Here is a 12,534-nt window from a genome sequence, read left to right on the forward strand (position 1 = left end):
GGTGCTTGCTCCCTACCATCCCCCGTTCCTAATCAGGCCAGAAATTGTCCAATTGTACAGCAAAGCTGTTTCGGCATCAAGCATACACATATATTATAGGAGCATGGCTGCTATGGGAAAGGCTGAGAGGTAAAATAACCGTGGAGCCTGGTAGATCAAGAAAAGAAAGCAACTTTTGGAGGCAGATACCTCGCTGATGTTTCAGAGCTCTTAACAGTGGGTTTGGTGCGGCTCTGTTGAGCTGATGTTTTGATCTTCCCTTTGAATACATGAGGGTTCAATTACATCCTGAGACAGATGTTAGAAAAACCAGGAAAATGTTTCGCTTTCATCTTTCACTTGGGAAGGCTTCCTTTGACACATGCCTCCCTGGTCCTGCGTGCTGCGTTCCCTTCCTGGAGAGGCAAACTGCTCCTTGGCCTTCTGCCACTGCCTGTATGCACGCACAGTGCAGGGTGAGTCCCAGTATCGAGATCTAACAGAATACTTGCCCTCGGCTTGTTGATACATAGCGTAGTACATGTAGAAGCAAAAGATATTGAAGTGTTGTTCTTTCTATGCTTCATCTTTTTGTCTTAAACATTTGAGAGAGTGATGCTTGTCTTGTTGCTTTGCCTGGATGGGGGACCGTTTTTTGGCTGGTGAATGGGGCTAGATGTTGAGAAGAGCAAGTCTTATTTCCGTCAGCAATCTGGGAAACATCTTTTCTATCCAGGTTCCTTACCAGCCCCTTTCATGCCCCAATAAAACACTACTTTTTCTTCTACAGGTTTCAAATCTACATGAGAAACTTGCAAGAGTCCCCTCCCTGCCCAGCCCCGAAGATTCCTCCAAGCAGAAAAGCCCTTCCCTTCCCAAACAGGGGCACTTTGATGCAGAACTGTCTGTGTCTCCCAAAAGGAATAGTCTTTCAAGGACACACAAAGAGAAAAGCACTTTCCATTTGCTTAGCACAACAAACCAGACTAACAAGGCGGCTGAAGGACAGCCCCAGATGCCTACCCGCCTCTTCAGTTTAGCCAAACCAAAGGAGAAAAAGGAAAAGAAGAAAAAGGGCAAAGGACATCGCTCCCAACCATCTGGTGAGTGTCTAAAGAGATCATAGATAGTTTTTGGGGTCAGTGGGCAGGCTTTTCCTTCCAGTCAGCCAATTTGGGGAGGCAACAAAATCTAGCCTTGAGCAGGGGTGGTAACACTGAGGGATGGAAAAAATCAGATATGATGAGTGGAGTTTCTAGCTTAAAGCGATGTTCTCTGTGTCATCCTTTGCAAAAGTAAGCAGAGGGTTATCTAAGGAGCTGTCTCTCTCCTGTGGGCTGTGGCTGCTGCTGCTGCTGCAGGAGCCTGTTCTGCAGCCCCGGGAGGTGTCTCGGGGACACGCAGTGCTCCCCACTCCTTCCCTTCCCTGGTCCGTCCTGAGCAGCTGCACAAACCAGATTGTCCCTGTATTTTTCAGCTCGCCCTACTTTGAGGAGAAAAATTCCCTCCTTCAGTACCTCTACTTTCAAAGCTCTGGTTGGGATGCTCCAGTCTGTGCCCTCCAGCACTGCTGAGTGCTCTAGCAGTGCCTTCCCGTTTATGATCAATACCTGCAGCCCTTCTGGTTGCCTTGCCTTTCACCACTGCAGCCGTATCTTGTCTCCTGATCTGAGTGTGGAAACTATACAGTGATTCTCTGTGATGGCTTGGCAGCACCATGTGACTCAGTTGAGCACCTCAGACCTATGACCCACAAAAAGTTTGATCTCGTGCCCTCAGCTGATGGGCTGACACATATCAACTGTCTGCAGGTCTTGTGTGTTCAGTGCATGGAAAGGCTTGGCGATTATGAGATGTAATTTCATTAAAACTTGTCAAGGAACTGGCAATCTTCTAAGGTGCCCAGTGGGGTGGGCAGACAGTGGGGTTTCCTGGAGTGCAGGGTCCTTCCCTGCCCATTATTCCAGTAGTGATTCCTGCCCCGTTTCCCTCCCCAGATTCTCACTCATCAGAAGCACCGCCAGAGGGTGAGGAGATCTTTTGCTGAGCGCCAGCACCGGCTCTGCAGGAGTACACCTTGCCTCCGCTGTGCTGCAGCTGGACCCCCCTCCCCGAGGCTGAAGCCCATGGCTCCTCCTCTGCCCATCAGTCTCACTCGACTTTGGTACAGTGGACATCTCCCTGCCTGCTCCGCAGCGCGCTTCTGGTGCCTGCATCTGACAAGCTACCCGGGGGTTTTAAATAAAACATGTTGTAAAGGTCTGTAAGTGGTGGGAAAAGGCCTCTCTCCTTTGGTTTTGCATGAATTCTCTCTGCAGAGGCTGACTGCACTGCAAATAGTACCGTCTTTCTGTGCAAACCTTGATTTAAATCGATTGGGATGAGAGAACATAGCCTTAAGGGGTCTGTGCCTTCAAATTCCCCTTTTCTGGGGAACATAACCAAAACTAAGCATTTAGCAAAAGATTAGGACTCTACAAATGGTGCGTACACACTGGCATATATAGATATACTGTATATATACATATATGTATCTATGTATCCCCTGGGATATGCTTCCAGTCTGTACAGCCAAGCTTAGCTCGGCTAGTGGGGATAGATGATACCTGATGACTTTCAGGGAGCGCGTAGATATTAAATATCTTGCCCTTACTACTCAGATTGTAACTCCATTGACTTGCACACCCCTTTTGTGCTCGTGGGATGTGGCATGTTTCAGTTCAGCAAGGTACCTTACACCAAGAAGCAGTAACAGTGCGAAAAATAAAAATTCAGGAAAAACCTAAAATTTGGGGGGAAAAGTAAAATTGAAAGTATTTCCAAAAGATTTCAGTGGAGTAGAGGAATTAAATGTTAAACTGTTTCCAAAATAAAGCAGAATATCTTTGGGTGTGTTGAAAATGATGCAAAAGAGAGAAGTTGACTAAGCTTGTGAGGCGACCCCAGGGAGCCAGAACAGTGTTCAAATGGGAACAGCTCGAAGCAGCCTTTTCTAAGCAATCTCTGTGACCTCCAGCTCATTCCTTCCCATTACTCGCTAAGTTAAGACTTTTTTTTTTTGACCAGAATATTTCTCCATTTGCATTGGACATCTCTTCATACAAACCTGATGACTTATTGGAGAAATGGCCAAAAGTACGCTTTTAGGGATCTTTGTTTTGTTACGTGTATTTTTTCTTCCCCTACTTTTTACGTTACAACCGAGCTTATGTTTCTCTGGATTTTGTCAGCTTCTCTAGCTTTTTTCTAACCCAAAAGGACAGAAGAGCAATTTCCAAGCACTTCAGTAAAGACGTCACAGGACTGAGTGCTGTGAGCAGAGTGACCTCTCGGGAGAGGCAGTTCCTAGTTCCTACGCCTATACAGTACTGTGCACTTAGGACCCATTACGGGGAAGAAAATCTATTCTTACGGACGAAACACCGTGTGACAGGTCTAAAGGCCTGGCGCGCTAGGTCCATGTCCATCACCGCGTGCTCTCTGGTGAGCAGAGTCCATGCACCTCCATGTTGCCGTCCGCAGAGCAGGCAGGCTCGCAGACAGCTCTCGGGATGCTGAATGCAATGCGTTTGTACAGCTGTTGAATATGGGGACGTATTTAACGGGGGAAGAAGAATGCAGCAGGGCAAATTTTTCCCAAAGTTCGTGTTCTTCCATACCCTGTCAGTGGACTTGCCCCCGCGAATTTGTAAATGCTTATGAGTCACTATCAGCTTCGAGTAGCTCAAGGGTTTGCTCAAACAGTTTGAAGCTGCTGAGTGCATTTCCTTTCCTCCCAGTTTTTCTTTTAAAAAAAAAGGCAAAAAGAAAAAACACTTTTTTTCTTGCACTATCATTTGATCTCAGTTTGCTCTTTAGCTTCTCACAAGCTAGTCCCAGTTTTCAGAGTTCAGTGCTAAGGAGTAGCAGCAGCATTGGCAGTGAGGTCGATGCTTAAACTGGTCTGCCTTGATCAGCGCGGGAATCCTGAATAGCCCGCTTGCTTTTGAAGCTCTCTAAACTATTAAGATTCAAAAAAGAAAGAAAGAAAGGAAAGAGGTTTGAGATTTATTATTTTTGGGGTTTTTTTTAAGATTTTTTGGTGCTTGTTCTTAATTGCAAGCAGGGCTTGCAAAAATATTTATCTTTCTGTTTATTTGAAAGAGTTCTTTTTTTAAAAAAGTTTACTTGGTTTTATTTTTTTATTTTAACTTTTGTTTTGCTTTTGTTTTGGGGGTTGAGGGGTTGGTTTAGCGTTTTTTTCTCCCCCCCCCTTTTTTTTTTTTTTTTTTTTTTTTACCAAACTATTGGTAACCCAGTGCTCTTATCTCTCTGGTTCCTACAAAAATAGGGTTTGGGCAGTGGTGCTTAGCAGTCTATGCCATGCCCAGTGTTAACAGAATTTCAGCTGAGAGCTTTCTTTAAGGCAGAGCATCTTTAGGCCAAAAATGTTTGGAAAGAGAAGCAGTGATTTCAAACAAGACTCCTGCCACATCAGTTAGTTTCCTTTTTTAGCTGTTTTGTTTAGGTTTTCTCATACCTCTTGGAGGCAAAGGGAAAGCCAAATACGGAACATATTCCCATGATGTGAGGGTCTGATCGATTGTCCAGGGAGATCCAGACAAGTCTCCTGAACTTGAAAGGAGCTGCATGTGCTGTCATGGTGTTATTTTTTTAATAAGAAAAATACTGGTTTGACAAAATAACTTCTGCCCTGCTGTTTGTACATCTGTGAAAATTAACGGGCCAAGCTGAAATTTTTGGTTTCCAAACCAGTGCATGGCTCATTTACTGTTGTATAAACAGAGATCAGTTCCCTGATATTTTGGAAGGTTCCCCTGGGTCTGTAATAACCTTTGCCAGTGCGAGCTTTTATTTTCATCCCACTGTCTTTTCCCCAGCCCCAGCACGTCTTTGAATTTGTGAATCAGGGGAACGTCCCATGGCTCTGAGAAGGACGTCAAAAGGGAGATGGGACCCAGGGCCGTAGGGTTGAGTCTTCAACTGGCTTGACTATCTCTTCTGTCCTGTGTAAATAAAAAAGAGCATTCAGTGTCCTAAGCAAAAAATGTATTTGCTAAATGATATCCCATGATCCCCATGATCTGAATCAAAAATATGCCCAGCAGAAATATCGCATATCAAAGCTGTTCTTGTCTTAAATGCTGATGAGCAGACATCCGTCATCCCTGGGGGATGTACATTACTGTATGATTCACTTTGTATTTGGAAGAATCTCCCCTATTTGAATGAGACTCCCACACTGCTTCCTTCTCCTTTCACCTTTAGGAAGGTGCAGGCTTGCTTTTATTTTTCTGGCCTTTTTTTTGCCTCCAGTTTTCTTTGGCAAGGCTTGGCATCGGTTCCTGGAGTTAGAGCCCCACTCTGATCCGTGCAGAGTGCCTAGGGTTGTCTGCTAGAGTACAGTCCTAGTTTCACAGCACCAAAGCCTTTCCTCTTCCTGGCCTTAAAATGGTGTTTGCTTCATTTCCATGCTTGGCGCCCATTTTGCATTCCTGGAAAACGTTATTTCCTCAGCACAGCCTAACACCTTGTCTGAGTCCCATGGCCAGTCCCTCGATCCCATTCGGAGCACCCAAATCACCCCATTTTGCACTGGGTTCCTGGTACACAGAACAGGAAGGTTCAAAATTGTCTGTGAAAAGTCCATATAGAGGGGAGAAGAGGACCCTGCAAGGGCCCTAAGAGCTTTTTTTGCTACTGCTTCACAGATGGGAAAAATCAGACTTTCTTCTCGTGGGCTTTTACTTTGCCCAGTCTTCATTGCTACCCGAGAGAAGGGGTTTCAGTGAATAGTGTAGTGAGGGCATGGTCTCGGATGAAGTCCTAAAGTGGTCGGTATTAGCTGAGGGTGTCAGGATACCCCAGGGAGCAGAGAGTAGCTGTAGCAAATGGTTTGAGACACGAAGGAATTGAGTGGGGTTGGCCTTAGGCTCTTTCCAGTGAAGTGATCATCTCATCATGTAACGTTATGTCAGTTTGATGCTATAAAGCACTTTAAATGGAATCGGTCTTGTCCCTTTTCATTTTGGCTACGTCGAGACAATCAGGTTTCTTATTGCTTCCCCCTCTGCATCACCCGCACAATCTGAGCTTCAAGTAGGGATATGCCACTGTGAAACCTGGCTTTGGTTTGGCTTTGCCTGGCCTAGGGGAGAGGGGAGGAAGGGACAAGCTTTTTCTCTTAGTTTTAGACCAGTGTGGTTGTGAATGTGACTACAGTCCCACTCCAGACAGGGTGAGCTACCAGCCCTTTCCCCGTGGGATGTTCAGCCATCACTTACTCCTCCTGCATGCATCTACCTGGGGCCACCTCACCTTGCACTAGAAGAGCAAAAGCGATCGTCCCACTGGGAAAACCCACCCTGGCATCAGCATCACCTCCTGCACGCAAGGACCGAGGCACCACTGCCCGTAGGCAAGTGCTCCTGGCAGCCATCCTTCCTCCAGCTCCTCCTGCTCGGGAGAAACTTAGAGCAAAGGAGATGTAGGGGGATGCAACCAAGTAGAGTGCAGTGAGGCCCTTCCTGTGCACTAAGATATTTACTGTGCAGGCCGTTCAGGGACCTCCCGGGTGCCATCTCTGGGGCAGGAGCACTTGCTTCCACAGAGGGTGGCCTATTCTTTTCCCGCTTGAAGTTTGACCACTGCTAAGCAGCACAGTAATGCCACGAGCTTGAGCAGATCTGTACTGCCTTTCCCAGGCGAGAGCATCTCTAGAGTCTGATAATCTTTGCACCTTCCTTGCGGCGCTAGAATACCTTGAAGCCGTTGCTGCAGCAATACCTGAATCCAGTCCTTGCAAATGCCACTGAGTCAGAAGAGGTTCATCAGGTGCCAAAATCGCAAGGATGCTGGCTAGGATGCCTGTGGCACGGCGCACGGGAGGACGGGGCAGGGGGCACAGGAGAGTACCTGCTTGAATCCAACCAAACATTCCTTGTTAACCAGAACTCTGGAAAATTTTCTACCTGCTGGCCAGGTTTGGGAATTTAACGTAATTTAAGGCACCCTTTTAAATAAACCTCCCCTAGCACTCGTAACTCTCGCTTCATTTGTCAGAAGGGGCAGCAGCTGATGGTTTTGTTCTTGATCCGGCGATGCAGCTAAGCTTTAAAGATAGGCAAGCTGAACTGGTTTAGTCTCGTACACCTCATGCTCTTGAGTAGCGGGAAGCATAGTGCTAACTGCCTGCCCACGTCCGTTTTAAGGGCTCCGTGCCCTTTCTTTCCACACGCGTCTCACTGACATTGATGCTTTGCCCAAATATATTCTGCTTCCATTGCTTGGGGGGAGGGGGGACCAGGATGACGTTCACTGCTTTGCATACGGCTATGAGCTTTGTATGTATGTAAACTGTCTATAGGTATCGATCATTGCCATGCTCTTAAGTATTTTACTATTTTCTTTATCGATATTAAACACTGACTCAGAAAAATCTATGTCCAGTTCAGTTCGCCTATGGTTAAAGTTTAGCCTGGTGTTTATTTTGTACTAATACGGAATGCACTTGAGTAATTCCCAGAACATTGAGGAGGTGTATTATAATACCCTGATATACCTCTGCTTTTGGCTTGTTTCTTTAAAAAAAAAAAAAAGAAAGAAAAGAAAAGAAATGCTTTGCATTTTCCTGTTGAACCCATTTAGAAAAAAAAGGAAAAAAGTTAAAAAAATTTAAAGTTGAAAAAAGATTTTTTTTAAAAAAGAGGGTAAAACCTAATTGCTGTATGTTAATTTGTAATTATGTAAAAAGTGAGCAGGTTATTGACTGTAAAATTCTTCAGTTTTTCTGTAACTTGCCAGAAACCATTAGGTTTTGTAACAAGCTTTTATTTATCTTCCTTTTTAGTTATCAGCATCAACCTCTTGTAAAGTCATTTTTCCTCTAAATAAATTTGATTTTAAGTCTGAATTTTTGTCTGATTTATTTCCAGCCCCTTGGTATTTCTGCTGTTGACTTTGTTGCATGAATGAATAGCTGTAACCCTACCGGTAATCGAATGTTTGCGTTACTTTTATCATCTGGATGCCAGTGTGCAGCTATCAGACTCCTTAACTTATTTCTCTTCTCTTAAAGGAGTTACATTTTACTTAAGGGCATATGACCATAATGATATTTAACTTTTTTTTTTCCCCTACATGGCGCTTTTCATCTTTTTACAAGAAGAGGAAGTGTCAGAGCCATTATCTCAGCCACTTCAGCTCCAAAGCAGGCTTCCAACGTTGAGACAAACAGCGGTCTCCGATGACTGCGGTATGCAATCTTCTGGCCTATAGTTTCTGCAACCTGCAAAAATTGCTAGATGCTTGAGTCGAAACCGAGCCAGCTCTGCTTGCAGGGAGCTTTGTCACATTCATGTTTTGGCAGAGAGAACTACAGAGGCGAGCTGTTGTGGAAGGGTGGACGTGGGGAGAGGAGGAGGAGGATTTGCATCCCAGATGCAGCGTGTTTACGCATTTCCACTTCCCCGGGAAGGAAGAGGTCCCGCAGAAATGTTCAAGCCAACGTTAAGGTCACTACTGTCCCCTGAGGAGGAGAAGGTACTTTTTGTTCCCAGTGCCTGTAGGCGTCCGTCCAGGCAGAAGAGGGTGCCAAAAGCCCAGTGCCAAAGTATAGTTTGCTCAGCGTGCACAAGCTGATAGCACGCTGATCACTGGGTAATAATGAGCCCGCATGATGGGGCAGAACACTTCAAATGTCTCCTCCGACATTTTCTTTTATCTGTAAATAAGATCCCGGCTGCCCCCATGTGCCATTAGTTGTGCAAGGCGCACATGAGCATCTTTTCTGCCCTGCAGAGCAGCAGCGAGACCGGCATCCACAGCCTCTTATGCTCTGCGTATTGCTTCTGAAGCAGACAAACTGCTTGGTTTAGATCTATTATTTTACCTGTCTTTGGCAGTGAGATTGGGAAGGAGAGGTGACACTTGAGGAGAGTCAGAGGTACTGATTAAAGCCTTCAGGCTGTTGGCACAAGCATGGCTTGGCAGGGGTGCATTATTTCTTCAGGCATTTGGAAATGCCAACCCACCCCACTTTGCCCCTTAAGCTAGTAATACCCCGCAAAAACCTTCTCCCCCTGTCACGCCTGCGTTGCTTGTGCTGTTTTAAGCCCCTGCATCATGTCAGTGCCTGCAAACCTACCCACTGCGATGAAGCACTTGCTCTAAGATGGGTGATGACAGGAGTTGAAAGAGTTTGTTTATCTCTAACGCTGTCCGCTAATCCTCATTTTATTTGCTGTCCCAGCTCACCTATTTACCAAAGCAAACAAAAGCTTTCTCTGAAATGATGGTGCCCGCATTTGGCATTTAAGGAGCACTTTTTCCTGTGGGCCCCTCTCTGCTCTGCTCTGCAAGCTGGATGTTCAACAACAGCGCGGCTTGCAACAGCTGGCCTGCAGTGGGGCTGACAGCAGGAAGCCTCGCTGTGCTACCGCGGGGGCGAGGGCCCCCTTCGCCGCCGGGCCTGGGATTATCCCAAGGCCTCTCATTGTTGTAGGGAAACAATGGATTCTCCTGCCGCTGGGAACACGAGCTGCTTCTGCTGCTGGCAGGGCTGGGCAGAAGGAATTTTCCAGGCTGCTGCAGTACTAGGAGCATCCGTCATGGGAGGAGGAAGATGGTATTTACTGATTGCAAATCACATGTAGCAGGAAACAAAATTCTTGCTGAATCGTGCGGAGCCCCGCAGGGGAAGGGCCAGGCTGCAGAGCAAGCAGAGCGCTCAGCTTTGGAGCAGCCTGAGCTTCACTTGTCCTGCAAGGCATAAACGAAATCATGCCTATTGCCCCAGGCCGGAGGGGAGCCTGGGCGATGCAAAGCAAATTGCAGAGGAAGAGATGAAGGTCCCACCTTTCCTGGGTATCTACATGTGGCAATAGGAATAACCAAACACAACTTTCCACAATTTCATCCACAATTAGTGCTCTGAGCTGTTACGGTATAGCTAAGATGATGAAATGGATGTTCTCGTCAAGCTGCGTAGCTCAATTATTTCAGATGATCCCCAAGCAGTAGTGATGTGTTTCTGAGTGTGCCAGGTCCAACTGGGCTTGCATAATCCCAGCTTCTCCTTAGCAGTCAGAGATAAAAGCAAAATCCCAGCAGATCTCAGCTTGGACACGTGGCAGGGCATCTGGACGTGTCTGGATTTTCACTAGCACTTTCAACCAAAAGGGCTCGTAGCAGGTCCTTGCATTCAGCCTCTAAAAAGAGCTTTGACAGGTGTGGGACAGTTTCTTCTAAAATAGGGTTTAGTGACATCTTTTACTTTCGCACTCTCTGCATTTCCTCTTTCCTGACCTTGCTGAGTTCAAATCCTGGGGCTGGCCCCACAGTAAGAAATATAAGGGAGGAAGCAGGTGTGCGTTGGCCTGTGGCTTGCGGATGGGATTTTCATTCTCGTAGTTTTTAATTAAACTTCTATGAGAAGAAAAGGCCAACCCCTAATTAGCATAGTGAGTTAGATGCCTTGTGTTCAAACACAAGGTGAACAGTAAAGGGATGAGTTACCATACAGGGCACCTGGGCTTTGTTAATTCGATAGAAGGATGATAATGCTGCAATGTGTTGATTTGTTTAGAGTTGGAGTGCGTTTAAATTATAGGAAAAATAGTATTTGACACTAGCAACTCATACACGAAGCGCATGGCCTCGATCTTTTAAAAATTTGGTCTACACATGCAAGACTAAGTAATGCAGCGTAGACCAGTACCCGTACTGGGATCTGACTGCACGAGAAGGCTTGTTGATACCCAGGCTGTCTCCTGGTTCCAGGCGCCAGATGTGGCTACATATGACCATGAGAGACGGTGCAATAAAAAGGAGCGTTAACGAATGTGATTTCTGGCACCATTCCCCGAGTCGCCGATCTCCTTGTTTCTGCCGGGCGGGGGCTGTGACGGTGAGAGACCTTGCTTGACGAGTGCATTGGCTTTGATTTTTTTTAGCAATAAAGTACGTTAACTTGCCCGGTGACGGGTGCTTGCCGTGCAAACACGGCCCTTCCCGGTGAGTTTTCCATGCCGGTGTGGAGGAAGGACTCCGCGCCAGCGCTGCAGCCTCTACAGTTGCAGGCTGCAACGAGCACCCTGGGACTGTGATGGGACAGGCCCAAGGTGCTCCTTGTCACCCCTCATAGTATCTCAGCACCTCTAGATATACCCCACACCCCTTTGCTTCACAGCCCGCTCTCCCGCCTGTCCTTCCACGGCTCCCGTCGGCCTCGGGCTGGCGCCGCAGGCTCAGGGCTGCCTCTCCCCTCTCTCCGCCTGCGCAGCCCTGTCCCGCGCTCTCCCGGCAGCATGGGGCTGCTCTAGCATGGCAATAACTTGGTCAATGAGGCTATGACTAGAAACCTTCCCTCTTGCCTGAATGACGACGTCCTGGCGCCTCGGCCAGGAGGTCCCCAAAGGGGCAAAGCTGGGGCAGGGGTTTGGTTAAGTAATGGGACAGAGCTGAGGTCCTGGAGGGGCTTATTTAAGGGCCTTCTTTCAGCTTGCTTTTTGCTCTATCCCTTGCACAGATGTATTTTAGCTGGCCATCCCTGCAGCCCCCGACCTCTTGCTGCAGCCCGGCATCTCTGCCTTGCTGTCTCCAGACGCTCTTATCTCCCTTCCTTGCATCAAGAGCCAATTCTTCCCGGCCGCATCTTTTCAGCAAAGTTGGTGAGACCAATTAAACAGAAGCCTAATTAGAGCAGCGCAGGAGTTGTGAGTCATTAGTGGAGCCCCGTGGGAAAGCCGGGAGCAGTCGTTGGCCCCGGCGGGGCTGCAGCCCTGCGGGGTAGCGGTGGCTGCAGAGGAGGAGGAGGAGGAGGAGGAGGAAGGCTGGGACCAAGCTGGTGCGTGGCTGTGCACAGAGCAGCCTCTGTCCCTGCCTAGATAAGCGCGGCTGTCCGAAACCTTTGTAGGGCAGCGTCTGCCCCTGTGTGTGATTCTTCCAGACAGTGACCCAGACTAGCGTAACTGGTGTTTACCAGGCTTTCTGCACGCGCCAGAGAGCCGAGCGGCAGCAGGCTGCGGGCCCTCGGCAGGCGCTCGCCTCCCTGCTGCGCGAGGCTGCTGCGGCCCGCACCAGCCCCAAGCAGCAAGCAAGCGCAACCTTTAAAAGCTGCGAATGATGTGCTTTCTGAGCTCCGTGGTCCCCAGGGGCTATCAGGAGGAACGTAAGGACGTGTCAGAGAGCCAGGAGAAGCAGGGCTGAACCCTTCCCCCATCTTCATTTTGGGGTTGGGGGGGGGAGGGGGAGGGCAGCGACAACCACATACAGATGGGGCCTTGTGTGTGATGTTTGTGAGACGGGGGCGTTCGCACTGCAGCCAAGCTGGGTAGAAGGGAGTGAGATGTCGCGGCACCGACAGGACGAAAGCCAGGCTTTCTTCCACCTAATTGGATTTGTTCTTCAGCTGAGAAAGTCTGAATGGCTTGGTGGGCTGGGGGCTTGTGATTTCAGTGAGGAAGTCAGCAAGAAATGGTAAAGTAGGTCACACGGCTGCAAAAATAGGGGTTGACGGTTTTGCACAACAGTTGACGACGTTAAATAAAGACGTGG

The 12,534-nt window shown here is 47.8% G+C and overlaps 1 protein-coding gene across 12 annotated transcripts in view; it reads left to right on the forward strand.

Moving 5' to 3' along the window:
- The window catches only part of AKAP13 (A-kinase anchoring protein 13), a 237,025-nt gene extending 229,134 nt beyond the window's left edge, over nucleotides 1-7,891 (forward strand). For all 12 annotated transcript variants that reach the window (XM_068957951.1, XM_068957954.1, XM_068957945.1 and 9 more), the window contains 2 exons: nucleotides 770-1,082; nucleotides 1,977-7,891. In XM_068957951.1, the coding sequence (XP_068814052.1) occupies nucleotides 770-1,082; nucleotides 1,977-2,026 (363 nt within the window). In that variant the 3' untranslated portion in view covers nucleotides 2,027-7,891. The remainder of the gene's footprint in view (nucleotides 1-769; nucleotides 1,083-1,976) is intronic.
- The last annotated feature ends 4,643 nt before the right edge of the window (nucleotides 7,892-12,534 follow it).

Source organism: Struthio camelus, chromosome 12, assembly GCF_040807025.1.
Source record: "Struthio camelus isolate bStrCam1 chromosome 12, bStrCam1.hap1, whole genome shotgun sequence".
NCBI classification, from domain to species: Eukaryota; Metazoa; Chordata; class Aves; order Struthioniformes; family Struthionidae; genus Struthio; species Struthio camelus.